Source organism: Psittacula echo (assembly GCF_963264785.1).
Source record: "Psittacula echo genome assembly, chromosome: 9".
NCBI lineage: Eukaryota > Metazoa > Chordata > Aves > Psittaciformes > Psittacidae > Psittacula > Psittacula echo.
In genome coordinates, this window is record NC_137745.1 from 14,557,218 (window position 1) to 14,584,788 (window position 27,571).

At 35.9% G+C, this 27,571-nt stretch overlaps 1 protein-coding gene across 41 annotated transcripts in view; it reads right to left on the reverse strand.

The window, feature by feature from the left end:
- SLMAP (sarcolemma associated protein) overlaps positions 1-27,571 on the reverse strand; it is an 84,311-nt gene that overhangs the window by 9,171 nt on the left and 47,569 nt on the right. For 11 of the 41 annotated variants that reach the window (XM_080625810.1, XM_080625849.1, XM_080625813.1 and 8 more), the window contains 9 exons: positions 27,201-27,251; positions 22,858-22,920; positions 16,760-16,816; positions 13,374-13,454; positions 13,047-13,106; positions 7,703-7,825; positions 6,870-6,944; positions 2,524-2,844; positions 1,079-1,196 (listed from right to left, as the gene is read on the reverse strand). In XM_080625810.1, the coding sequence (XP_080481936.1) occupies positions 1,079-1,196; positions 2,524-2,844; positions 6,870-6,944; positions 7,703-7,825; positions 13,047-13,106; positions 13,374-13,454; positions 16,760-16,816; positions 22,858-22,920; positions 27,201-27,251 (949 nt within the window). The remainder of the gene's footprint in view (positions 1-1,078; positions 1,197-2,523; positions 2,845-6,869; positions 6,945-7,702; positions 7,826-13,046; positions 13,107-13,373; positions 13,455-16,759; positions 16,817-22,857; positions 22,921-27,200; positions 27,252-27,571) is intronic. The other 30 variants (XM_080625818.1, XM_080625820.1, XM_080625848.1 and 27 more) reach the window with 14 other exon arrangements.

Here is a 27,571-nt window from a genome sequence, read left to right on the forward strand (position 1 = left end):
CCTATGCAAGACAGAAAGAAAAATAAGGGAGACAACTTGCATATCTCCATTGTGCAAAGCCTGTATTTGCTCATGTAACCTTCCACATGAAAAAATAGAAACCCCAAAACACAACAAATAAAAACCCCACCAAAAACCAAACAACAAACAAAAAAAAACCCAAGTGGAAATCAGGGCATGATGGAAATAAAAAAAAAGGTTTGATACCTGTAAAATAACACACTAATAGAAATGTTTTACTGTGGGAAATTTCCATTTTTCAATGAGATCTTACAACAGTGAGGAAGTCAGAAGGAAAGAATAAACCCCAAATCAAACAGCGTGATGGTAAAATTCAGATTTACAATAAAACAAAGTTGCTGTCCCATATTTACTTTGTGAACTGAATTCCATTATTTGAAACTGAAAAACAATGTAATAATGGCTGATGAAGGGATAAGAGAAGTTATTTTGAGGCAGAAGATTTAGACAGCCTACAGCAATGTCATGTGCACAAACGGAAAAAGAAATACAGTAAAATACAAATACTCTTGCACCCTAAAATCCCTCTTGAAAGATATTAATGGTGCTTGTGATAAGAAGATTTGTATTTCTCTGTAACCAAAACATGACACAGAACACTGATTCTGCCCACCATTACTATTTATAATGTGACAGGCTTCCATGAGACACCCTACTATCTGAGAATCATTTTCCAACTGTGAATGCTGAGAAAATTCTAGGTTAGGAAATCTATGTGGTTCGTTATCTTTTAAGTAGGAGGACAATTGTTAAATCTAAGTAATTTCACAACACATGCTTTCAAGTCCTTATTGAAAGCTGCAAAATAAGTCAGGTTACCTTACGACAATGTAACATGACTGATAAGTGATCAGCATTTGCAAAACAGAAAAAATAGATGGGTATACATGGCATGAAAATGTGTTCAGCCCAATACCGTGATATAAATAACATTTCAATGCATTTATTTAAAACACCATCAGAAATCTAGTACCATTTTGGGTAAAAATAAACAACAACCAAACCCCTCTTCAGCTACTATGATACTCTCCCAGGCAAATCCTTTGCACGCCCTTACCTAGAAAGCTCTTTCTCCTGTCGCTGCAGTTCAGATGAAAGCAAAGTATTTTCCTTCCTTAGTGTAACACATTCAGCTTCCAGAGCACTCCACTGTGCCTTCAACTTTTCAAGTTCACCTGCAATGAACAGAATTTAAGTGCATTGAGCAAAATTATGTTATGACTGCTTCAAGTATCACCAGCTAATAAATGGAGGAAAAGCTGGTATCAGTCGTCAATCTCAAATATACGTGATTATAGTCATGGCACATGAATTCTCTCACAAGCACCTATAAAACATTACAATATCTTCTACTGTTAAGAGGTTTGAGAACAATTAAGCAAGATAGCACTGCTTTTTTTTAATGCAAACTTTTTCTGAAGCACAATGGAATAGAAACCAGTCTATTTATGGGTCTGCTCTATTAGAAACAGTTGTTGTATGTTTAGAAACAGTGACAGAAAAGCATAGTTGAAGAAAATAATCTACGAGTCTTGCAAACAGCAAGGAACTAGAATCACTTGGTACCATGCCTCTGCCACAAGGAGCGGAATGTTTAAAGCAATAACTAAAGGGTCAAAATGAGACCTTTGAAACAAATCAATCCCTGGCAAAATAGATAAAAATCAATGTTACATATGTTTTAGTAATGCAATGAATGGTACTGCAGTCTGAACTGGAAGAACGTTTCTCTGACAGCTTCATAAAGATTAACCAATTCAGAATTTGAAGCATAATTTACAAATGTCAGTTTCTCTGTGGCATATACAAAGTTTCAGCATGAGCTTTTGATCTCTATGAGCAGGTTCTCCAAGACTCAAAGCTGTAGGCCTGGAGTAGCGGCTCACAACCAGTTCTCATGAGATGTGGGTGCATTACATGTGAAGTGAAACACAAATGAATAAGCCTAAAAGAAGCCCTATGCTGGCTCAACACAACATACTTTTGTATCTCCACATCATGCATCCAGAATAAAGCTTTAAATTTAAATTTTTATGTTAAAAATGAGACAGTATCAACAGTCTAATCAAGCTGTAAAATAGAATTATTCGTCTTGAATTAAGCTTTGCTAGACAAATTAAAAGGTCAGAAGCTACCCACTCAGTTAAGGACTTAAATTATACACGTTACACAAGTCCTTTTGGAAATCTGGGGCAGCATCAGTGGCAACCTCAAATGGTACAAGTTTTCCATGTTCCTGAGTGGAATTATACTTGGTCTATTCTTTATATCAAAGGGTACCTAGGCTAATTTAAGCATAATCGACAATCACTATTTAACAAAGTACACAAACCAGCATTTGTTACACTACAAGCCTTGATAAATATACATAAATACACATGTGGGTGTATATAGATATAGTAAATGACTATATATAGAGAGAAAGTGATTTGAATAACTCACATCAGATTGAGAAGGATGCTATCATTAGCACTGGTCTGTGACACCCTTTTATACAAGTACCTTTTAAGCGTGTAGCCTCTTCCTTGTGCTGATCCTCGCACTGCTGGCATCTGACCTGAAAACTGGCTTGCAGACTGACAATTTCCTTTTCATAATCTGAGGCATCTTTCCGCCACCGTTCAAGTTCTGCTCGCACTGTCTGCAGCTCATCTTGCAATGCAGAAATATCTGTATCTCTTTCCGATGCTGTCTTTTTTGCTACTTGTTGAAGTGACAGAATCTCGTTTTGAGCACTGACGAGTTCATTTCGCGTGCTTGAAACTTCATTCTCCTTTTCCTCACGAAGATTCTCAATTTCTTCTTGCAACCTTCGCAACTGAGCTGGAAAACATACATTCATGTTACCATTTTTAAAAACTGTTCACAGAAAATCTCAAACACATTAATCGCTTTCTCAACTTGCTGGTGTTTAATAGGACTAAAGAATCCAAGAGCAGTTGAAGAGTATATTAATCTTGTCAAATACTATAACCTTAAAGAGACATGTAAGCAGAGTCATGAATTAGGAGTCAAAACAAACAAGAATTACAGTTGGACGAGGCTTTCTCAGGCACGGTTGTACTGTGTGTGTGATACTACAGCAACTTTCTAAAATCTGAAACCAAGATTTAGATCAAACTTCACTGTAAGCAAAACAAATATTATAGAACAAGGATACTGCATGGTTCAGGGACAAGAAGAAAAGCAAGGCAGTTTCTGTGTCAAGCCAAACGCCTGCAAAGCTACACTGGAAATGTTTGCCTGTTCAGCAATTAGCCTGTGATGTCCATAAATATTCTGAGGTACAGAGTCTAATTTCTACTCCAGTCTCAAGATGCAGTGAAGGAAATAAAAATAATTCCTTGCAAAAAGCATATTTCAAAGGACAAGAGGAATTTTTAAGTGAAAGAGACAGATGCACCAAACATATCGAACGAAGAAGTCCTTCAGCATTTACGGCTTCCTGTAAATACGCAGCAGTCATGTACACATGAGGTTGCTTTAATTTCTGCATGAAGCAAAGCTTCTGAGTCCCATTCAAACCTGTTTCATTACTAAACACATCTCTGAGCGCAACTGTTTTTCATAAATATGCATGCACACAGTTGGAAAAAAAAAAAAAAAAGAGTACAATGCAGAAGAAAGGGAGGATGAAAGAAAGAACATTACTGTTAAAACCCTGCTTGATGGAAGCAAAGTGCTTACTTGCTCAGTGGCTTTGGTTTGCTTTTTAAAGAACACGTATCAGAGTTCGATTATATTCAACTGATTTTTAATATGGGAAAAAGCAATTACTAAGTTAATGAAGAACTGCTCTGAGAAGTGCAAAGTTCTTAACATTTCTCAAAACCCTAATTTAAGATACTGCAGAGAGTCAGAATTCCACATTTAAAGATCAATGTTTCAGAAGCAAAGGGCAAAATGAGGACAGTGGAAAGTGTGGGGAAGATAACCACGGCTGAGTAACCTTCACGGATTACTTGTATTTATTTTCGTTCTCTCAATCCATTACAGAAGATGACACGGAGAATGTCAGCGACTCTTGTAAACTGATACAGCATAAAAGCTACTCAAGAGAGACTTGCACTTTCATCACAATTATAGCTCAGTAGCTACATTTACAGTAATGCAGGCAGAATTCATATACGGGTACAATCTAGAAACTTTGCTGTTAGTTGATGTACAGCAAAGAAGAAAAATACAACTTCCTCCTCCCCTCCTCTAAACAGGTTTCAGCAAGACATTTAGCTCATTAGATAAAGAGCCTATGAACTACCCAGTTCCACTCTCTTAAGGAAAGACAGTATGGGAAAAAATTACAGTTATTATATATCGTAATACTTAAGAGCTACTATAGACAACAGTTAAGTTAGATTTCACAGCAATTCTGTTCAAGATTAAATAGTCTGTTCTGTAACAAAGACATCTGCAGCATGCTGGGGAGAGGCTATTCATCAGGGACTGTAGTGACAGGACAAGGGGTAACGGGTTCAAACTTAAACAGGGGAAGTTTACATTGGATATAAGGAAGAAATTCTTTACTGAGAGGGTGGTGAGGCACTGGAATGGGTTGCCCAGGGAGGTTGTCAATGCTCCATCCTTGGCGGTGTGTTCAAGGCCAGGTTGGATGAGGCCTTGGGTGACATGGTTTAGTGTGGCGTGTCCCTGCCCATGGCAGGGGGGTTGGAACTGGATGATCTTAAGGTCCTTTCCAACCCTAACTATTCTATGATTCTATGATCGATTTCTAAATACAACATCACAGAATGGTTTGTGGTGGAAGGAACCTGAAAGATCTTCTAATGATGCTTACTACCACTTCATTTGTTTGGAAATAGTTTCTACAGGCTTATAGTAACAGAACAGCAAACAAAGTAGTAGATGAGAACAACCTGACAGTAATACAACATAGTACATATTAACAACTGCCTTTCCATGTATCCTTACATTAGAAGCCTTCAACCTACCACATCAATATGCTAGGAAACCATGTTTCTAAAACACCAACAATTATGACCTGCTAACACAGCAGGTGTTCATTAATGAGCAAAGGATTTTTTCAAGCCACATCTTCCTGATTATTATTTTTTTATCAAGACAAGCTAAATTCCTCCCTCTCAGCAAAGCAGTGATCTCAAATAGTATTTCCCCCTCACTTCTGTCTGCATTGTTGATGGACAACTCCCTTTAAATGTTCAGGCATTAAAACAAGCATGGTATGACTGAAAAGCCAAACAAATACAAGCAATTCTAAAGTTTGGTGGAATTGTAGAAATAACTTACACAGGAAAATTAGTACCAAGAATACTGGAATGGTTTCTGAAGCACTGGATATAATTTGAAAGAAAACTTCCATTACATCCCTTATTTATGTAAGCCATTACCTCAGCTCAACTGAATGCTTCACTGCCTTCTCTTTTAAAAAAGTAGTGACAAGTTACTTGAATTTCCTTTCTTTACTTATCTGTTCATCTAAAGAACTTCACATGCAGAGATAGGATCTCAGTTGTTTCTGTGGCACCTTCTCTATGACAAAGATATAAAGCCATGTAGCACTGGCTTTATTGATTCCATGAAAATACTTTACAAAATGTTAGTGCAAGAAGCTGCCAGGGTTTTTTTTCCCCACTACAGTTCGCAGGGGCTGCCAAGGGAGAATCCTGACATCCTGACAACTTGGGAAAAGCTGTGAAATGTGTCACACCCTGAGAATTTGGGAGGCAGCAAGCTTCCCAGAACAATGAACATCAGAACACTGAACTACAATGGAGAGAAGCAAAGGAAACATTAGCAAGACTTCATTTTAGAAGGGTTCAGGAAATAGTGCTGAACTGACAAGACGCATCTTGCAGTTAAGTTTGGTTCTGCCAATCTTCTACTCTGATTCTCTCTTTTTTTTTTAGTGAGAAAAAAGATTTTTTTCTGCATAGAAATAACTATCAAATTCTAAGTTTTGCTACAGCATTTTTAACTTGGAGAGTTTTCAGTATTAGCAGAATAAGATTCAAATTTAAATTGGCTCTCTTGTTTTGAAGATGAGTATCATGCAAGCTTCCTTTTCTTACCAGAGCAATGGCAGACTGTAAACACTGTTTGCTGACTTTCATCTAAAATACTGCTATTATATAAGCTTCTCAGTGTAACTGGTGTACGACAAGTACCACATTCCAGAACAAATTACTGCCTGCCCTGTAAAGTAATTTGCTAAAGGTATTTTGATTTCAACCATTTTTAGGTCCAAACCAAATGATATGCTGACAAAGATCTCAAGGTATGAAGCTCCAAGTCTCTTAACAATCAACGACTGAATAGATAGGCAATGTAACGCTTGCTATAAGGAAGTCATAACAAAACCCTTACTGATTCTAAGGCTAGACAGCCTCTTGACAAATGTGCTCGCTCACATGCACAGGCTGAAAGAAGCATGATTGGTCATATTGGTTTTTGAAAAAGAACTGACAGTGTCCCACAGAAATTTTACTGCTTGTTCTGAGGTTGGATGTAGACCTGGATTAAAAATGCCTCTAAGAGAATCCTATCAATGAAGTGAAGCACAAAAAAGACTAAATCTTCTGAGTGCTCTGAAGATAAAATAGTCACAGTAAGAATCCCTGGATCATTCAAAGTTGAGAAAGACTGAAGAGAGAGGAAGGAGAATTATATGTTACAGATCACATTTTGCCTTTTCTAAGTTACGACTAGAACCATCAGAATTGACAGGAAACACTGAACGATAAAAGTTATGATGAAAGAAATCAGACATAAAACACAATTAATATTTTCCTTTATTAGTGCTTATGATGCCACAGAAACAGACAAAGCTATACATTTTCCCTAAGGAGTGAGGTGAAAAACCACATTCCTACCTTGCAGAACATTTATTTGCTTGTTAGATTCTTCAACTTGCACTCGATAGGCTTTTCTCTCTTCTTCCAACAGTGCTATAAATGAAAGTGAAAAACGTGCCCAAAAGTTTCAGTAAGAAGTATTTCAGCTGTGTAATTAATTTTAGTCACAACTTCCCCTTAACTGCAAAGATTAAACCAATCATATTATTTCAGTAAGTTATCAAAGCTAGTAACTGTGGTAAGTAGTTTAATAAAAAGTTAATATTAAGACATCATTCCATTATTGTGGTAGTATTACAATTAATTCGAAATTAATATAATCTGTTGCCTGATCCAAAAACTCCATGTGTGCCAAATGCAAACTGGTGTGGGAAAAGGAAAAAAAAAACCTGTAAATACAACCCATAAGGAACACTGAACAATATACAATTAAACTGGACTATACTATTTCCTGTCAAAAACAACCCACAGATTTGCTGAGGATAAGGATACAGCTACATATCTGACAGGATGAGCTAAACCAAGAACTACCACTGAATACATTAAATTATGTGCATTATCTGACTGAAACACAGATTTATCAGTATCTGTAGATTAATATATTTAATAAAGATGAAATATATAGAGCTCAAGTATGTATATGCTGGTTTATCTTGAACCAAAAAGTCAGAGCTCAGCCTGTATACAGAGTTTAGGAAAAAAAGCTAAGGTTTCTGACATTCTGTGCAGGAGATATGAACACTAAGAAACAATTTTTTTACAGTTAGCAAAACTGGACTCCTTTTAAGACTACCTTATATAAATACAATTTTAATGGATACCCTACACAACCAAGTTGATCTGGGTCTCACCTTGAAGTTCAAAGCATTTTTGTTTACTTGTCCTAGCTAGCTCTTGGGCTTCAATCAGCTCCTTGTGCAGTTGCTGAATTTCTTGCTTAGCCTCAGTCTCTGATTGTGCACCCTGCAATTCATCTGATAAAAGAACATTTTCTTTAAAGCATAAATTTGAGCAACAATTTAATTTGCATGGTCATGTGGTGACTGCTGACATTTTACTCAAATCAACCAAAGTTAAAGTAAGCTCAAAACTGGATTAGGTGAATATTAGTAAAAATATTAATATACTTTTACGAGGAGAAAAACATATGCAAACTTTGAAACATTTATCATGTATAACATCCAGCATAAAACAAACAAAAACCTCAAACAAGAATTACAGCATTTTTAAAAACACTGTACAGGTTAATAAGGATTCCTGTACCGAAAAAGATGAAGGAACATCAAGCATAAGACAAGACTTGGCTGTGTTTGTAACTTTTGAAAGGAAGCTACTCTAACTTCTCCCAGCACACACTCATCAGCAATGATACTGCCTCCCCAGCCCACCCTCCATCCTCCTGCTCCTAACAGCATGTACCAGCCCTGGAAGGTAGTGTACTGGAACACTCAGACCCAGCATTGTGCTAGGGCTGGTTAGCATTAGCGGCTTGCTCCTGCCCAGCCCTTTCAATCCTGCTCGACTTCTTCCTCTCCCTCTGTCAACCATAACTACAAGGAAAGGAAAAATTCAGGGAAATTTTCTAAAACAAAATTAAGTAAATGAAGAAAATCTCACCCTATTTCATTCAGTGGCCTAGTGAATACTAAGCTAAATTCTGCCCTTAAAATTGTTTTCACTACATCTTAAAATATTAGGTATGTCTTTAACATGATCAGATGCATGTTATTTAAACTCGAAATAAAAACATTTGCTCTTCCTGACTAGTTCTGTATTAGCTAAAATATATATTAAATACCTCTTGGGCTTATGAATTGCAGTTGCAGACAAATACTTTAAATGCTGAAGTCTTGTGGGCATTGAAAAGAGGAAAAATAAGTATTTGCAACTAAAAAGCAGCGTCTCTTAACAGGCACACACTAGAAACTAGCTGCAATAACAAAGAGGAAGACAATGCTCTACCCTGCAGGCATCTGCAATGCCAGGAACTGAAGCCAGGAAAATTCTCATTCACTAAATTTTCCTTAAGCAGTGTCTCTGCAGAAACTGATCTTCCAGTAGGCACAGACAGCACTAATAAACTACAGAGGCAGAGGGAGAAAGCTTTGTATAAAGCCTATCAGGTGGGAAAGGTAAAGGGGGAAAATCAGGGACAAAAGTCCAGCTGTGCTGGACATAACATAAAATAATGTTCCCAAACTTTCTGAATCAATAGCCATAGGCAGAGAGAGAACAAAAAGGTAGATGCGTTACACAGCTACTGGTTAATAAACATCCATCACTATAGACCTCACGGATTTGAGATAGAGGCACACTGCTCAGAATAACCCCCTAAAAGATAAACTATTTTGGTTGTCTGGACCTGTCACTAATACGAAAAAATAATTAAATATAAGCTATAGTTTGGGTCATCAACGTGTTTTTAACATTCATATTGACTATATGTGCCACCATTAAAGTAACTATAACTTTTCTTTTTGCTGTTTTATTCATTAAAATGTTTATCCAATCATGCTACATTATTCGTACTGTACTCTGGTAAAGAAAAGAGGTTTTGTTTTTCCTGTTCTCACACTAATGAATTGGTGGGATTGAGTAGGGGTGAGGGCACACATGCGCTTTCAGATGTTTTCAGAACAAAAGTATGAGAGCAGAAAGAACAAAGAGAACTACATATTTCATTCACATACTTTCTTTTAAGGTTTATTAGAGTTCCAAATCCAAAGTTCTCTTTTCTTAACATGTTTTGTTCTTAGTTTCTCATGGATAAAGACTTTGGACAATTAGACTTTCAGCCCTCCTTAATGAGACTGTTCAGAAGAAATGGATGAGGAAGTTGACAAATTATGCTCAAAATCATGTCTTATAAAAGAAGCAGTGTCCCAAATCCAACAATGGACACCCTAAATGAACTTTCTGGTAGACAGTATTTTCCACTCAATGAAAGCAAACATCATAAAAGATAATACTGCTTCAGAGGAGATGAGGAAACCAACTTATGGGACAAATAATCAGTTTAGCAAAGACACAATCAAGGTAAAAATTCTTTTCTACTCAAATGCAATAAGGGGATTTCCATGTGCCTGACATGGTTCTAAATCCAAAGCCAAGAAATATGAGAATGAGAAAGTATCAGCCTTTCAGTCTTACCCAAACTGAAAATTTCTTTAATGTCTTTTAATTGAAAGCAAACATGCCATTTTTGTGCTAACTCTAGTTTGGAGAAAAATTCCTTAATGAGTAGGATAGCTTTATTTATAAATAATAAAACTACTAAATATCACCAGGCTTAGAATTAGCTCTGTCTAGAAGCAAATTCACATCACAAAAACCTGGTTTGAGAACCAACGTAAAAGCTTTAATTAAAAAGAAAAAGACCAGAGCAATTTCCAGAAGTACTCAGCATTGGACTAACTGTTCTCAGCGAAGTCTAAGGAATTCTACCATTAATTACAACAAGGTAAAAAGCTGACTCAGGTGAAGTCAGATAAACAATTAAAACGCTGAGTTTTCTTCACCTTCATAAGATCCACATAAAGTAAACTGCATCGTATATTTCAAATAAAGTATCTGGCTACTGCAACATAAAATAATGGTTCCCAAACGTTCTGAATCAGTAGCCCATTGCTGATTTCCAAAATTTCTCATGTAAACTACCATTGTTCAGCAAACTCTCAACTGAAAACATTTATTACATTCCATGAATCAGTCTTGTAGTTACTATGAAAATATAAGGAAGTTGATAAAAACAAGATGATGAACCAACCTTCCAGTGACATTTACTGCTTTCCATCTGTTTAACTTTGTAACTTTGCAACTTTGCAATAAGCAGTCACAAACAGCCTGTCTAAATAGAAGTATCCAGGGAACTGTTATTAATGGCTAATAGTCATTTACGTCGTGGGAAGGAAAAAACCAGAAAGGCAGTTGTACTAATCTGTGACAGCTTTTCCCTTTCCCCTCTTTGCCAGACTGCGACTTGTAGAAAGTTTGAATGCACTCAAAGTTTATTGATATACTTGGAGCAAACTACAGCAATTGAAACTCTCCTCATTTTCTTGTTCCTTTAATTTGTTTAACTGTTGGAATTCGCAAAACAAAAAGGAATGCTGCCTTTTCCAGCAGCCATTTCCGCATTCCAAACGCCTGCCAGATCAGAAATGTTCTCACTCTTCCTTAATTATTAGACTGCAGTTGATTTGTTATACACTTGAAAGTCTTTCTGTGGCAAACACAATCCTTTTTAGGGCAAAGTCAGGCATGTGAAGTAGCCCTCTGACAAAACCTCAAACAGAACTACAGGTTTATAGGCCCCTTCATAACAATTACGAGGGTAAATGATTCATTATACAGATATGTTTTCATGGTTTCTTGAGAGCAAAATAGGGATGCCCATAAATAGCCTCAAGAGAAAAAGAGTTATTCCAATTATTTTAGTTAATTGCAATATGCAAGTCAATAGCAGAGTGGTCTCTGCAAATAGGTATTTTTCTAGTAATTCACTTAAAAGTTCAGTAATAGTTATGGTTTAAATCTTTAACTGAGTAAATAAAGACAGATGAAGCAATGAAAATATGCACATTAGCAGAAGACCGCTGCCATGATTTTAGTCCTCCTAAGTTAAATTAACCCTCCCTGTCATCTTAAAAGATGAACAGAGAAAGTATAACTGTGCCTGCCCCTTGCCGTGACATGAGACTACTCTAACACAGGAAGCAGCACGCTCACAGCAGCCTTATCTTGGTGTTGGGCTGTTAAACAAACCCTTCTGACAGAAGTTAAGAAGGCTTCACTTGCATATAAGGAGAATTCAGGCATTAGCGGGTTTCAGCCTGAGGGGTCCATGGGCTACTTTTAATGCAACTGCAGAAGTTCACAGAAATCCAGCCAATTAGGAGCCTATATTAAAACTATAAAAATCAGAACTGAATGTTGACATGAGCTGAATTCAGTTTTTGTATGGTACTGTTTATGTACAGAGGGCTGTTCTGGCTGTCAATTCTGTGCATGTAACAATGCTCACAGGAAACAAAACTCCTTAATGCGTATCCTATTTTGCATGCTTTCCAACTTAAATTTTTCATAATCACTACAAACAACATTACCAGATTCTACCTTCTAGCATCAGAAGTCACTGAATACTATTCTTATTAATTGCAGATGGGAGCAAAACCCAAATGGAACACACTCAGTATCTCAAACACTCCTTTTTTAACCTGATTTACTAAACTACTGAACTGGTACTCACTGGAAAATAGCAAACTCATTTTTAGTTTGCTGTTTAAAAGCACATATAATAGATGCAATTTTTGTAAGTCCTTCTGTCATAAAATTAGACAAAATTTAAACAATTACTGAAAATCCAATCTTTTACAGGTCTCAAGTTTCATTGTGGTTTAATGTCTTTCTGAACCATGAAGAATGGTGACATTCTTCTTACTTGTGATCCAAATGTGAGAATAGTTTTACAGATCTTATCAAATGTCTAATTGTACAAAAAGCATAAAATTAATTTTCGGTATGCTAAATGTAACAACTAATTAATATCTCACAATTTTTTCAGCGAATCAATATGTAAATATTAGGTTGCTCATCTAGTTTGCAGTACATGTCTTCAGTGCAAAGAGCAGTAACAGATTTAATTTTATAGCTATGAAGCTCAAAGCTAAGGTTCAACAATCATTCTAAATACAGTAACAACAGGAAATTCAAATCTTGATTAACCAGGGAAAGATTTTAGATTTTCTTTATAATCCATCAGGTGCAAAACAACAGAAGCATTTGTGACAGTGATAGAAGCAAACGTAAATGTTATAAAATTTGGTAATGCTTAAAACATGTCAGTGATGGCAGAATCACTCCTCCACACAGCTAGATGCCCTAACATAAGTGTATGCTGAAACTATTTCTCAACTCTACTTGAAGTTGTCCATGTATATTTCTAAAACCGTGTTGGTGAGTGCAGAAACTAGATTTATGCATTTCTATACTAACATTCAGAAGTATGCTTTTATATCACATCACCCAAAGGAATCATTATTGATATTTAAATGCAACTCTTCTGCCATGATCAAAACAGTTGAATCTCAGCACTCTACTTCAATACGTATTTGATAAAAGCCAGGTAGACAAATATATATCTATATATACACACATAGATTCTGCATCTAGAGTTACAAATATAGATTTGTTTACCTTTCAGAAGAGCTACTTTGGCAATAGGTTCATTTAGATCTTGGTCATCCATTTGGGCATCTAAAAATAAACCAAACCCCACACCTTTCAGAGAGCAGGCAGTCTGCAGATGGTTTTCATATACGCATTCTTCAAGCAAAGAGAAGCTTCTACATTCTTCTCACTTTACAACAGTTGATTATGAAGTTGCAAAATAGATAATACTGCTCTTACGCTTGTATCCGGCTCTGCATAATATACCTTCTCTGCTCTTTTAGAAAATGCTTGTGAATAAGTTACTTCATTAAAACAAGTTAGAAGTTACAGGAACCTCAGTTAAACACTTACCTGTAGTGTCGTCACTGCTTTTTTCCTTGCTTGGACTAAGAGTGTCTGACAAATCAGATTCTTTGACTCTTGCTTGATTCTCTATAAGAGACAAGAAAAATCAACTGCAATCAGTAAAAGCTTTGTTCAGTCTCTTACTTGTAATTTCTTCTATATATCTATTTAAGCACTGCTAAATGCCAAAAGAAAACAACTTCGTTGAAGAAACACTTAAAAACCTGGTGGTTGCTTATTTCTTTGTAAGTCTGGGCTAAAATGGATTCAGCATCATTGAAGTCATTAATCTAGCCTAGCATCTAATAGGGGTTGCAACTGCCTCAATGCACAGCTTGAAATTTTTGTCAAGGCTGTATTCTTGCCAGCTGGAACTCTGTGCAAAAGCTGATTCACTCAGGGAACAAATAAGAAAAAAACCCCTAGAACAATGCAGATACTGTAAGAGGTCAGAAAGAAACTGCTGTTAAGAACAAAACTGTGCTTCAGTATTTTTGATAAGTAAAATAATAGCAAAAACCCTTGTATATATCGTACTGTTAAAAGAAATTGTGGCATGAACCAGTAGAGAATCACAGAAGTCTAAATATGTTAATTTCTAGACAGAATTTTCAGTTTAAATTTCATTAAGAGAAGGCATTCTTTGTCCTTTCCACCAAAAACTACCTCCATGAAATAGCTGTTAATACAGAATTCACCACATTATTACATGCAGCTTAGTGAAGCTACACAGCTGGTTTTGGTTTGTGTTTACTTAGCCAGTTCTAGATTTTTAACAGAGACAAGTCATTTTCCAAAGGAGAGGGGATTTAATTATACTAGTGCATCCTTTCCCCACACAGAATTATCCCTGGCTCAGAGAAGGCACACCATCGCTGGTGTGGGCAAACCCAGTAAGTCTGTCAGCAAGAAACCATGTCACCAACATGCAGCTGAGGTTACACAGAATGAAGTCTTTCTTCGCTGACACCTCAGAGCCTTAGTTTGACAGCATCACTGCCCACCCAAGGATTAAGAAGAGTCTCAAATTCCAGGTAGAGATACATAGATATAGATATCAAAAGGCATCATTACAACTTTCCCAGTTTACAGACCTTTACCATACATGCAGAAAAGCACAGTGAACACAATTTCTTCACATGCAGATAGATACTGTAGATGCAACAAAAAAGTACTAGGACACAGGAAGATACACAGCAATAAATAAATCAAGTGTGTTATACCAGCAGAATTAATATATGGAAAGATGTAAAAACAGGAGTAATGAGAAAGCTTGTGTGAATTATTTTTTCAAGTAACAGGAGAACAAACAGAACACCCCCAAAATGAGAGAAGTGGAAACTGAAGATGACCTGTGCACCTGCACAGGGAAATGAGCAAGATGACAAATCACAAAGGTTAATAGGAAAATAAAAGAATCCTTTATCTAACATGAAAAGTCTTCTATTTCTCTGTCCCAGAGTAACATCCACTTGTACATGAAGCACAAGGTGGCAAATACAAACCAAGCCCCTCATCAACAGCCGAACTCTTTCTACCCTACTGTAACTGAAATCGCTGGAGAAGAAGAAGGGGAAAGCACCCATACATTTAATACATATTAGAGGTTCAGACCTGGCAGCTGTTCCAAACATCTCTCTCATGACTTCAGCAGCTTTCAAAGCCCATAACGACTGGACTAGTTAAAAACTTGATGTTTAGGGTGGCTCTTTGCTAAAACAAAGAAAGCACTTCCCTATTTTAAGGAATAAGGGTTTTAACTAATATCTAAAGATGTTACAATACAAAACATTATACAGATACCAAAGAATCAAGCTCACAAGACTGCCATTACAACCACAATAATCGCTAATCCAAGAAATAAATTTCTTTTTAAAATATTAAGAAAAGTACATCCTAAAAGCCTCACCCATGCCGTTTATGTTAGTGGCCGATCCAGAACTGCTAAGCTGAGCACTATGTGTATCCAACTAACTTTACCATATCTGGTCATACATAGAAACGAGCTTTCCTGCTCTGTGCAAAATGGGAGGAACAGTGCAAGTTCCAACTGCTGAATTAATTCTCTCTCCCCCACCTCCCTCTCGTACTCCCCTCCCACCCACCCTTGGTTACACCAGCTTCTCCCTCCCTCCTATCCTCCTACCCCTGAAACAAGGAACAAGATCAGGCACCAGAGCAAAGATGCATCAGTGTCTATATCTGAAACAGCAGAAGTCAAAAAAAGAAGTGATTTATAAACCTGCTTCCTATTCTGGAACCAGAGTCATAAGCAAAAAACTCTTTCCTGTACTATATTATTTCACAGCAGTTGTCCATATTTCCCATAATAAAACTAGGCTGAATAAATATAGTCAAAATGCCAAAGTATATTAAAATGTGTTGACATCATACTTATTTGATGAGTTAGAATATATTAACAAACACTAAAAATAGCTCACCGCCTTGCAAGATAATTGGCATGCAAGTGTTACGTTACAGTTATAGCATGCATTCTTCTGCCAAATATGGCATGTTGTCTATAGCTTACTCACATATAGAAACAAATTAAAGGTGCAATATCACACATTACGGTAAGAGAAGATAAACTGAAGCGTCTCTACAATATTAGAACTTTTAATAAGCCAGTATTTATTCAATACAGGAACACTGCAGAAGGACAGAGGGTAAAGAAATGAGTGAGTGTGTCTAGACATTAATAAATGCTACAGAAATGGAGTCAGCCTACACATGCAAACAACCTACATTATTAGGCACATGGGAAATACTGATCTGCACACTTTGCAGCATTCCTGATTTTGGCACTGCGAGATAAGGATGACTGTTCCTTGACAAGATAAATCTTTTTGAATTAGCTCCTTGTATTTCACTTGGGTTTTTTTTACAGAAAAGAGTTAAGAGATGCACAGATATACTTCACTTGGAAAAGGCACATTTTGGAGATTAATAGTTATTTTAAAGTTACGAAGGTGTAAGTTAGAAAAAAGTCAAATTAAAACATACTTTAATTTAAAGCTCAAAATGAGACCAAGCATTATTTCTATTTAGTCCTAAATAAAACCAAAAAGCCATTTGAAATTTATGCAGACACTAAAGATTTAAATCCATTTATGAAAATCATTATTATTATTTTTAAAGCACATTCAGGTAAGAACTCAGTTAAAACTGAGACTATCATTTCATGCACTCATGTTCAAAAATCATTTCCTTTAAATCCTTTTATCCTACAGGTAGTATTTGAAGCTAAGTTCAGTAAACAAGAAACCTCCCCTTTATCGATATTTTTCTCATGTGATTATTCAACAAAACTCCAACTGCTAGTTTAACACAGAACATGCACTGAAGTGACATAAAAAACATGCTTCAAGAAACAGAGAATCCAGAAGTCTAACCTTTCAAAAGCTTTGTTTCTTCCACTTTGGTTAGATGTCCTTCGTCTATGATCTTGTCTGCCAAACAAAATAAGTGTTACTTCCAAGCTCAAATTAAGCAAGCAAAAGCTCTGCACGCATCTATGTAGACTACATTCCATGACCAAATTAAAAGCTGATAATATTACTTCCTACTCAGGCTTGAACAAAAACTTTATTCTGGCATGGAATAATGGAACAGAGCACACAAGGCTACTGGAACTTTGTCATACAGTGCATAATTATTTCTTCTGCAATTTATTAACTTACATTACTAATGCTTCAGTTCACTAATGAGAAGTTAGGAAAATTCATTTTTATGAACTTTTTTTTTTGAACTCTAACTGGGAGCAATAAATAATTAATACATTTCTCAAGTTATCAATAAAGGAATTCTAAGAGCTGGTTGCCTGAAATAGATATCCACCTGATACAGCAGAAATCTAGAAATATGCCACAGTAATATAGCAACTGAGAAGCCCCCTTCACATCACAACTGCCTATGAAAGATACACAGGAGCAGCCTTTCTAAGCTTAAGACTTTCAGAGAGCTGCACAAAATTCCACATTCAGGTTGACAAAAATTGAGTTTACATGTAACATTGACAGGGAAGTCTATTCATGTATGCCAGGTGTATAAAACCTAAACCACAGATTTTGAGACTATTGCTAACTTCATCCTAACTCCAGCAAAGACATGAAGGCAGACAGTAAGACCAAGGGAAGAACTGGTTTAGACTAATCAAAGACACTAAAAGGACTATTAAACCAGTAGTTAATTTATTTTCCAGAGATGTCATTATTTCAAATTCCTTAGGAACAAGCCAGCAATGCCAACATGCAAAATTATCAAGGGTCACATATCTTCCAGATCACATCATCAATTTCTAGGAAGCAGACCCTGCAATTCAGACAATGTTGAAAGCTGTTAACAACCACAGAAGCACCCAGTTTGAAGTTGGTTCTGCCTCCTGCTGTGCCCTCTCTGTCACATTCTCAATAATCAGGCAGGGAACTGAGTTTGCTGGCTACTCCCTGTGTTACTAACAGGTAACAGACACCGAGGAGACTGCTAGAGCAGCACACAGGAGAGTTCAGATTAAGGAAGCTGGATGACAGTAAATTCTTTTCAAATTTTTAATCAAAAAAATGTTAGCATTTGCAGCTGCAAGTATCTCTGGTGATTAAGAAGTCTCCGCACTCCTCCAATGGCATGGTGCTGTAACCATTACAATCTAAGGACAGAGGCAGGACAGGAATTGTGGGGAGGTATCTTTTTCAGCTCCAGACAGCAGAAAAGTTTTCAGACAAAACCCCCCTGAGGTCTGAAGAAGGGTTTGCATGGCCAAAAGCTTGTCCTGTTCCCTTCCTTGCCCCACAGCCAGGCAAACCAGCCTAAGAGAGCTATTACTCTCTTCATCTACTTTATACATCTACAAATACTATACTGCATTCTTGTAACTTTTTACAAATAACTGTTGCAGAAATGCACTGAACAGCACACTGGATTTTCAGGTTTGGCTTCAGATCTCAAGCAACTGTCAGAGATCACTCATCATCTAAGTTCAGAACAGCCTCAAGTTCATCAGAGGTGGTGAAAGTCACTGTGCCTAGATTGAGGAAGGCATCGCAGAGAGAATCAAGTTACTGCAGCCGCAAGTGAGGAGTTACTAAGTGATATCATGAGCCCTCTTCCATTTAAAAAATAAAAATGTCCAAACAAAACTCCCCATATGTGATTATTCCAGGACTCAGCTGAGGCTGGAAGGGGGGTGAGGAGGAAGGAAACAACAAAGCAGCTAAGGAATTCTGCCCTTATGTCTGAAAAAATCAGCTGAATGCAAAAACCATACACTCAGAGTAGCTATCAACTGCTTGATCTGAAGGGTAACACTTCGTCTATGCTAGACTGTTAGCTTAAAATAGGCTTCTACAATCAGTTCACAGAAGAAAAGCGATCATTAGAATTGAGGGATCTTGGGGTTTTCATAATTCAGTAACTGTTAAAATCAGAATAATTCTAGTATAAGACAAAGAAACTATAGGCTTCTTGACCCAGATGGTTTTCCAAATCATCTCTTTACATTTTAAGGATTGTCAATTGTATAACTAAAAAAACCTGCAGACAAATTTTGGTGGCTTTACTGGTTTCTAATCATCATCACGAATTTCAACAATTGTACAAAAGTTTTCTTCTTGACACTATTTCTTCAGCAAAGAACTTCAGCAGTAACACACAAGTCCCCTTGCTCAGTGTGACTCAAAGCTGGCACAGCCAGTATTTTTCACTTGGTGGCCGACATCAATCCTGATTTACCAAGCAAGTAAGCATTCCCTGTGTTTTAACAATATTACCATAAGTGTATTTCAAAGCTAATAAATTGGTTAATTTCAGCATTCCTGTGTATATTTCTGTAATAAACAGAAAACTGGATGACTGATGTCATTAAACTACATACAATCTTATTCTGCACTGCACCCTAGTCACTAAAATTGGCAGAATCCAGAGAACAGAAAGTAAAAGCAGATGTGCCTGTGTCTTTTAAACTCCTCTTTTCATATCCCTACATCTTTTCATGTTACTATTTCAGAAAACTTCATAAACATGGGTTTTTTTTTTACTCAGTCTACATTTTCCCCAAATTAAGATGCAATTTATAGCTACTAAAATATAAATTAGGGTGAGGATCTTAGCTTTAATTTCTGGCACAAATGATTTTAATCTTTCATGCTATTCAGTCACTGCTTAACAGAAAGCAAAGAGTTACTGACATATATCATAAATAGTATTTTTTACCAAAACAATCTGCTTTGACGTTAAGCTTTTGGTTCATCTTTAAGATAGTCTGCGGTTCTTTTTGCTGATGAATGCAGTTCAAAGGCAGCTTTCCTTTAAGTTTTTAGGCATTTCCTATCTTTTCAATTTAAGAACTCCCTTTAGATTTAGGTTGCCTATGACTACGTGTAATGTAACAATACATTTATGGTTTTGTACCAAATCAGTTTTTGAAGGAGGCCAGTTTTTAAGGCCAGTACAAGGAAACATGGCCCTCAACACACAAATTTCAAATCATCTGCATCAAAGTGATGCTAAGAAGCTTTAACTTTACTTGCCCCCTCCAAGTCATAAATTCATTAAAAAGTTGGTAATAGCCATTCAATCCATCCAAATCCTATTGCACTTTAGATAAATAGATTTAAAAAGCCCCCTCACCTTAGTAAAAAGGCAAAAAAAATTGATTTTCATTTAAAACCATAAATGCACCAATCACAAAATGAAGAAAAGAATAAGGAAGCAAATAAAAGACGACTCAGACTGGAGCAAAAGCTAGGAAGCCAGCAGGGCACCAGCTCTCTCTTTCATCTATGCACCATCACCATTTTGGTAGTAACTCATATCATGTACTAATCAAAAAGAAGTACCATGACTTTTGCTGTTGATGTCAGTGGTTTTCATCAGTGGTTACTAAAAAAAGTGATGAAATGAGCAACAAGTGAACTGCATGTAATGATCAGAAAGTAATAGGCTTCCCAGATCATTGAGAGCAAACTTTCACAACATGCTACAGATGTTGTACATAAGGACAGGTTACTGGGTATCGTGAGCCATATTCTGCTTAAAAAATAAAAATAAATAAAAAAAAAATCTTTAAAAACCTACAGAAGCCAGATTTTACAAACAACACTACCAAAGTTTAGCATTTGCGCTGCACTGCAACTAAGATTGTGTCCAGTTGTTTCTCCCCCACCAAAAAAATTCTAGCTCTACTACTTTGAAAGGTCTTTAACTGCTCTTATCTGATAACCACTTTCAATTGACTTCTATCTCTGTAGCAACTGTTCATATGGAATACTAATTGTTTAATAATCTAAATTTCCTTCTTGTGCTATCTTACATACATCCCACTTCCTTGATTCAAGCTGGTTTTCCTCATTTCCCTGCTTGTGCTTATGCGATTTAAGTGTTGCTTCTCCAGAACCATGGAGACATGCACTTTCCCCACTGCACCAGCACAAGTTAGAACTTTCTCTTCTAGACAAAAACTGCATAGTTGTCTCAATTCTCCTTTCGTTTTAGATTTCTCTTGTTGTTTGTAGATCCTACAGCTTTAACTCCTCTACTTCCGTTACAAAATAGCACACCCTACATAAAACTACTTCAATGAGTGACTCCTGTTTCTGGGAGTTTTACTGAATTATTATTTTTTTTAAATGATAAACCTGCTCCTCTCCCAGTACATAAACCTTGGGGCAAAAAACCCCACAGTATCATGCGATGAATGACATACACTGCCAGTCTTTATGATATTGTTCTACACTTAACTATTTGCAGCATGTCTCAAAACTCCACTTCTTGGCGATCTCTGCAACTATACTTTTTCTTCCCACTAGTTTCCAACCCTCACTGCTGCGGAGAGCAAAGAGCAGGAGTACAGCTGAAGGGTAGCACTTATATATAACATGAAAATAATAGGTCTTGCAGTTTGCAGTTTAACCTCATGGTTTTGTGGGGCCTGACTAAACATATTTGAAGTTGGGAAAGGTAAACTTTCAGTCCATGATCTGCTGACTTGGAATCTCTTTTTGTTCTTGATTAATTAGATAGCAAACTAGTTATTCTGTTGCAAAAATATGCTGAATACTGAACCCTTTGAAGTTGTATTAATTCTTCAAAAACTGATGCAATCGAGGCCTTACAGCGTCTTTACTCTAGCTTTCACTTTCTCAAGAAAGGGAAGCCATAAGTAAATTGATTTTTATTTTAATCTCTTATTATTACTTCAATTGCGTGTTAGAATCTTTTACTAGATCCCAATGGTAACTTTTGCTTCTCAGTACTGACAAGACTGCTCACATTTAGTTTGCAGAGGTGATAGTAATACAAGTTTTGCTAAAATAGGTTAAGCTAAAATCCAAACAATGAAATTAGGCAACCAATTTGTATTTGAACATCACTCAGTGTGCTCTTCATTTTCAGTCTAGGCAAAAAATAATTTTACTCAAACATTTCAGTTCATTTTAGATATCAAATAAACAGCATTCATGCAAGATCATTGCAGAACTTAAGATTATTTTAAAATTCAGCCTAACAGAAGACAACCATTAGCAGTAAACTGTCATTCAGTTTGCAGCACTGCAATCCATATCCAAAGGAGTAAAGTCAGTTAAGTCTGTTACACTTCCTTACTGAAACTTAAAAGGGAAAAGTCCAATAAGCATAATGTCAAAAAAAAGATACTGTCTTATTGCTGCTCATCACTACTTCACTCTGCTCAACTCTAGGTACATAATGTCTGTAAATTGTAAAGTCAAAACACAATTCTTTATGCTACAAGGAGTTTCCTTTGAAGTTAAATAGCACTTTTCACTCCTCATCCCAATGATATTTTTCTCTCAGTAGACAAAAGGTATTAGCATCTTCAGTTTTTCTTTAATTACAGACATTAAGACTGTGCAGATTCATTACACATTTTCAAAAGCCACTTTCTGTGAAAAACGTTTCTCATTCCAGAATAACACATCTTTCTAAAGACTGGCATTGCATATTAGCTTTCTGTTTTTTTAAAAGAACCGTAGATTTCCACATAAAATTTAAGGTCTTGTTTTCCTTTTTGTTCTTTGTAACAATTAATTTGAAGAATGTGTAAAGCTTTATCAGATAAATTGTAGGTATGTGGAATGAAAAACAGGCATCACTACCTTATCTCTGTCCTGCTGCTGCCTGTGATGTTTGCTTAGACAGCATTACAATTTCCACTTCTTAATTTGTAACAGGATGAAAAATTACACTCAGTTTTAATCATCATGTGGCAACATTACCACCCCTTTATTGGTCAGACGACAATAATGGATTAACTACCAAGAACTCACAATGTGATCATTGCTTCGCAAGAGCAAAGATAAGCTCTTACTACCACTACAGGCATGTGCTTAATATCCCAACACCACAATTCTATGCATAGAAAATTTCTGCTACCACAGAAATATTGAAATAATAGTTACAAATTCTGATTTCTATCCACCTTTTCTGGGTTTTCTGTTGTTTTTAAAGCAAATGTGATGAACACTCTTGTACTCACTCTGACATTCTATGAACTGATGAATAAAAGTGCAGTCCCCTCCACTCTTTGAAAGAAAGTGCTCTAGTAAAGAAAGAAACACTTAAGTTTACATCTTCTTATCATTTTTCAAATTGATGAAACAAAAAAATTTGAAAGGTATATTAACAATATTTGTAATTGCTCATTTACAGTGAACTTTTGAAATCCAAGTCAATATGCAAGCAGACAAGACGTAACTGAAATGATGTCTGAATGATACTGGAAAATAGATCACTATTTTGAACTGATCAGAAGTACTTCAACTGCATTTTCAAGGGGTACATTTAAATGCTAAAATCTAATCACAGTTCTTAAGCATAAAAAAAGCCCCTTACCTCAATAGAATCTGTGTTAAGAACCCCAAAACTAACTTTAACAAAAGTTAGTAAGAACCAACTATTAAAAGTGCAAATGTTCTGCATTTGGTATATTGCTTTTTCCGATTGGGTGATAACAGATAACTTCCACTAAAATTCCATGGACAATTTCATATTTTTGGCAAAAAGATTAATACACACAAGTGATATTTAAATCACAACAAATTTAGAACACAGAAGATGCTACACTTCCGAAACATGCAACTCCATAGCACTGATGCCCCTAGTTCCTCCTATTTTTTAATTCATAACTGGACATAGATAATCGCAAGTACCAAATCCAAGCACTGAAGAACTAAGAAAACATTAGTTAACCTATATTCTTCAGCAGTTTTTATTAGCTTTGAAAGGGCATTTAAGTTTTTCTTTAGTCTCCATACTTACTCTTCCCTAATGCCCTCTTGAAACAAAAACCATTTATCTTCAGTGTTGCTGGGTATCTCCCTTTGTTTTTTAAACAAAGTTTCACTGCACAGAAAGAACATTATTTGAAAGGACAGTTCTTCAGTAGACATCCTAAAACTGGACTCAATTTCCAGTTTTACCCAAGCCCTGCTATATAACCTTGTTCAGCTCCCAACTCCATCAGAATCTAGCATCTCTTCTAGTAAAAAGGTGCTAATGCTTCCCTTCTCAAAAATGCCTTGACCTTAAGAGCATAGCAAACTAAAAATGTTGCTTTTCAGTATACAAACTGTCAAAATGTGTTACATCCTAACAAAACTGTTCAGCCGCTAGGTTTTGCTATCACAAGCTTAGCTGGTAAGATCCAGTATGTAATGTTTTACTATATTTCAAAGCCACTCTAAAAAGTAAATTTTTTTTCTAATCCACAGGGACAGGGCTTTACAAAGAGAGCACCATGGCTATAATATTTATTTTCCATATTTAAACTTTTTCTTTTAAGCCTTTTTATATGATCTTCGAAGTGATAGTATAGAAATTTCTCTTATCTTTCTTTACATAATATATGGCTCACAAAACTTAAATATGAAAGCCAGGTGTGGTACAACTCACTGAGAAACATACCACTTACTGAAATAACTCAGTTCTATGCTACCTTCATCAGTGGCTGATGTATAAGCAAGTTACTCTCTTCTGCACCAGAACTTCCATAAGTGCAGTGAGAGAAAATGAATGCCTGACCCTCACCATCTTAGTAACACTTTATTATAAAAAGCCTCTAGAGAGACTGTAACATGAGTTCTTAGTTCCTCTACTCAGAGTACAGCTCTTTTAATGTTATGGCCATCCACAGCAAAAAACTAATGTAAAATCCTTACTCTTGCAGCAGCTAGGCAGTATGCCTATAAACATACCTTGAGCACTTGACCTGAAGTTTTGAAAGAGATACAAAGGGAATCTTAAAAAGTGTTTTACATGATTTTACCATTTTCCCCTGACAGGGGGAGGAGGAAGGCATGTATACCTCTGTACACAAATAGAAGAAGCCTTCTTTTATTCACTTACAGGCTATATAGCACAAACCAAATTGACTTTCTGACTTCTGCTTCTGCCTTTAACTGTGAGTTCTTTTCCTTACACAACATATCTACAGAGTCACTGATGAAGTTGCTGCATCTACGTTATACAACGTAAATTCTTAGTTCATCTAAAATAATGCAAGACTACTCAGCAAAAAAACCCCAGTAACTGTTTCCTGCTGCTTTCAAGAGGACAAATCCAAAATCTGGCAGAGATTGTTACTGCCCACCTCTCATTACACGACTAAAGGACAGAAGATACAGAAAAGCATAGACTATCATGAAGAGAACACAGGCCAAAAGCTGTAAATTGCCAAGGAAATGTGGATGGATCAGGTATAGCAGAGATGCAGAAGAAAGTGGTACAACAGGCATAATAATGAAAAGCTACACTAAAATATAGAATAATAAAATAGTAAGTTAGGTGTGTGACAGAAAAAGGTGATAGACTGTATAAACACACAGAAAGCCAACTTGAATGAGCAGTTACATGTTGCCTATATTCACAAAGAAGAAGAAATTGGCAGACAGCTTCCTAAAACTCCGAGGTTTAAGCACAAGTTCTACTGTTACTCATAGGATGGAGGAACCTGTATTTTCATGCATCCATCCAGATGACACTTACTCTATGCAATCCAAAATAAGTCAAAAAGAGATTGCTTCTTCAACTTTGACAAAAAGTATCAGTGATACAATGATATATTTTTTTACAATCACAAAATAATGATTTCAATTTTGAAATAGTATTTCAGACAGTTTTCACACTCAGCCTGATAAGAGGTAGCAGTATTTAAAAACCTAACAGGACATTCCTACCATTTACTTTAAAATACACAAAAAAGTGTTTGTTAAAAAAAAAAAAAAAAAAAAAAAAAATCATAGTGTGATGTTCTCAATTATTTCGCTATAAAACTATATGTATTTGCACTCGGAGCTTGAAAGCTTTTACTGAAGTTTCAGTTTAGCTCTAGGCTACTTTTGTTCCCAGTATTGCATGTTTTTTCTAATAACCTCTAACAATCTAGCTTTCAAAATCTTTTTATGGTTTACATGATTAGAATGAAGAATGTATCCCTATATAGTACCCCAGCTTTGCTTTGTAAAGAAGCTAACTCTTTTGTGGGGTGGAAGATTTAAAATACATAAAAAATTAAATAAAATAATTATTTCTTAACCACTCTATCAAGCATTAACAGTATTTCCAACCTAAAATTATGCATCAGCAAGATGGACCAATCTAACTAAAGCCAAAGTATGGCAGTCTAGAGAACTGGGAACAGATATTAAGTGTCCTGGCTTCCAGTATCAGCATACATCACAGCTAAGTGTCTAAAATGCTAGGACATAAAAGGAATAACCAGTACTCAGATTAAGGGGAAGTTTTTGTACAGCTCCTCTCAGTGTTTAACAATCTCTCCTCCTGCTCTAAATAAGAACTAGATGCGAGGTTATGCCACGATTAACTTTTTATTCTGCTATTGGTCTCCCTAGTTAAGAAGCTCTTAATTTCTAATTAAAAAAAGTCAAAAGCTAAGAGTTAGAGCATAGACAGTTGTGAAATTTTGTTTAAAAAAGGTATACAGTAATCCTTAAACACTGTATTAGTTGAAACTACAATTTCTCTATTTAGGTGCCCCAACCTTCTAATACTAGCACCATTCCCCAGAGCTTTCGCTAGCCAGCAAGACACAGCGAATGCTCATGAAAGCTACATCAAGGAAAAAATATACATTGACATAAAAGGACAAAAATATCTTAACCAATAGAACAATTTTGTGAATTTGGAACCATAACTGGAATAACCTTTGCTATATGTGATACTGGGCATATTCTTAACAGACAATTCTATTAAAAAAAAACTTTAAGTGTATGCTGACACAATAGTTAAAATACTTAGCTTTAACTAAAAAAAAGCTTTTTTAAAAAAAAAATCTGTTCAATCTCTTTTCATTCCTGTTTAACATAAAAGACAGCACTCTGTTTTAAAAAGTTAGTTTCTGCTATTTCTGTATTTCATATACTTGCATTTTTTGGTAAGTTACAGTTAGGAAAAAAATATGTTTTGTTAACTTTACTTACCATACCCAATTTACTAGAAAAATGGTGTGTGTCTGTGTTGCAAGGAAAAGTAAAATTAAATGGAAAAAAGTCAATGAGTTTTCCACTTTCTCGTGTCACAAGCCTGACATCATTCAGCAGACTCCTACTGAAGCCAAGGAAAGCCCATCAAAAACAGGTAAAAAAAAAAGAGGACTTCCAAGTTGGTTTGTTACATTGTATAGAATTTTCTGAAAACACCCAGACAGAAAGTCTAAGCAAAAACTGGTGGTCAGAGGAGTGGACAAATTCAATTTCATTTTTCAAGAGAATATCATTGAAAGTAAAGCTTTAGAGAACATTTTGAATTTGTTCAACTTCAAACATTAACCATAAGACAAAAGGTAGCCTTAAGATACACTACCTTTCTCTGTGCTCCCATTAATTTTAGGTATGAAGTCATCAACTTGTATGCCTAGGATTAAGAAAGGGTATTATTTCTGGAACCAAGCAAAATGTTTTGGGTTTTGCTTCTCTATAAATACACCATTGTGAAAGGCATCTGGCTTTTCATACTACCTTTTCCTTCTAGGTATCTAACCTAATCAAATGAAACTGGCAAAATTTGTTTTCCTTTTCACTACAGATCATGTTCCTGTTTGTTCAAACATGTAAGAGGTTACTATCATACAAGGAATTACTGCCTATTACATATTTAAAAATCCTTTCTTTTATATATATGCATATAAAAGCCTTCAAAAGGTTGGAGCTGAGAGGGGTCAAACAGCTCTAAAT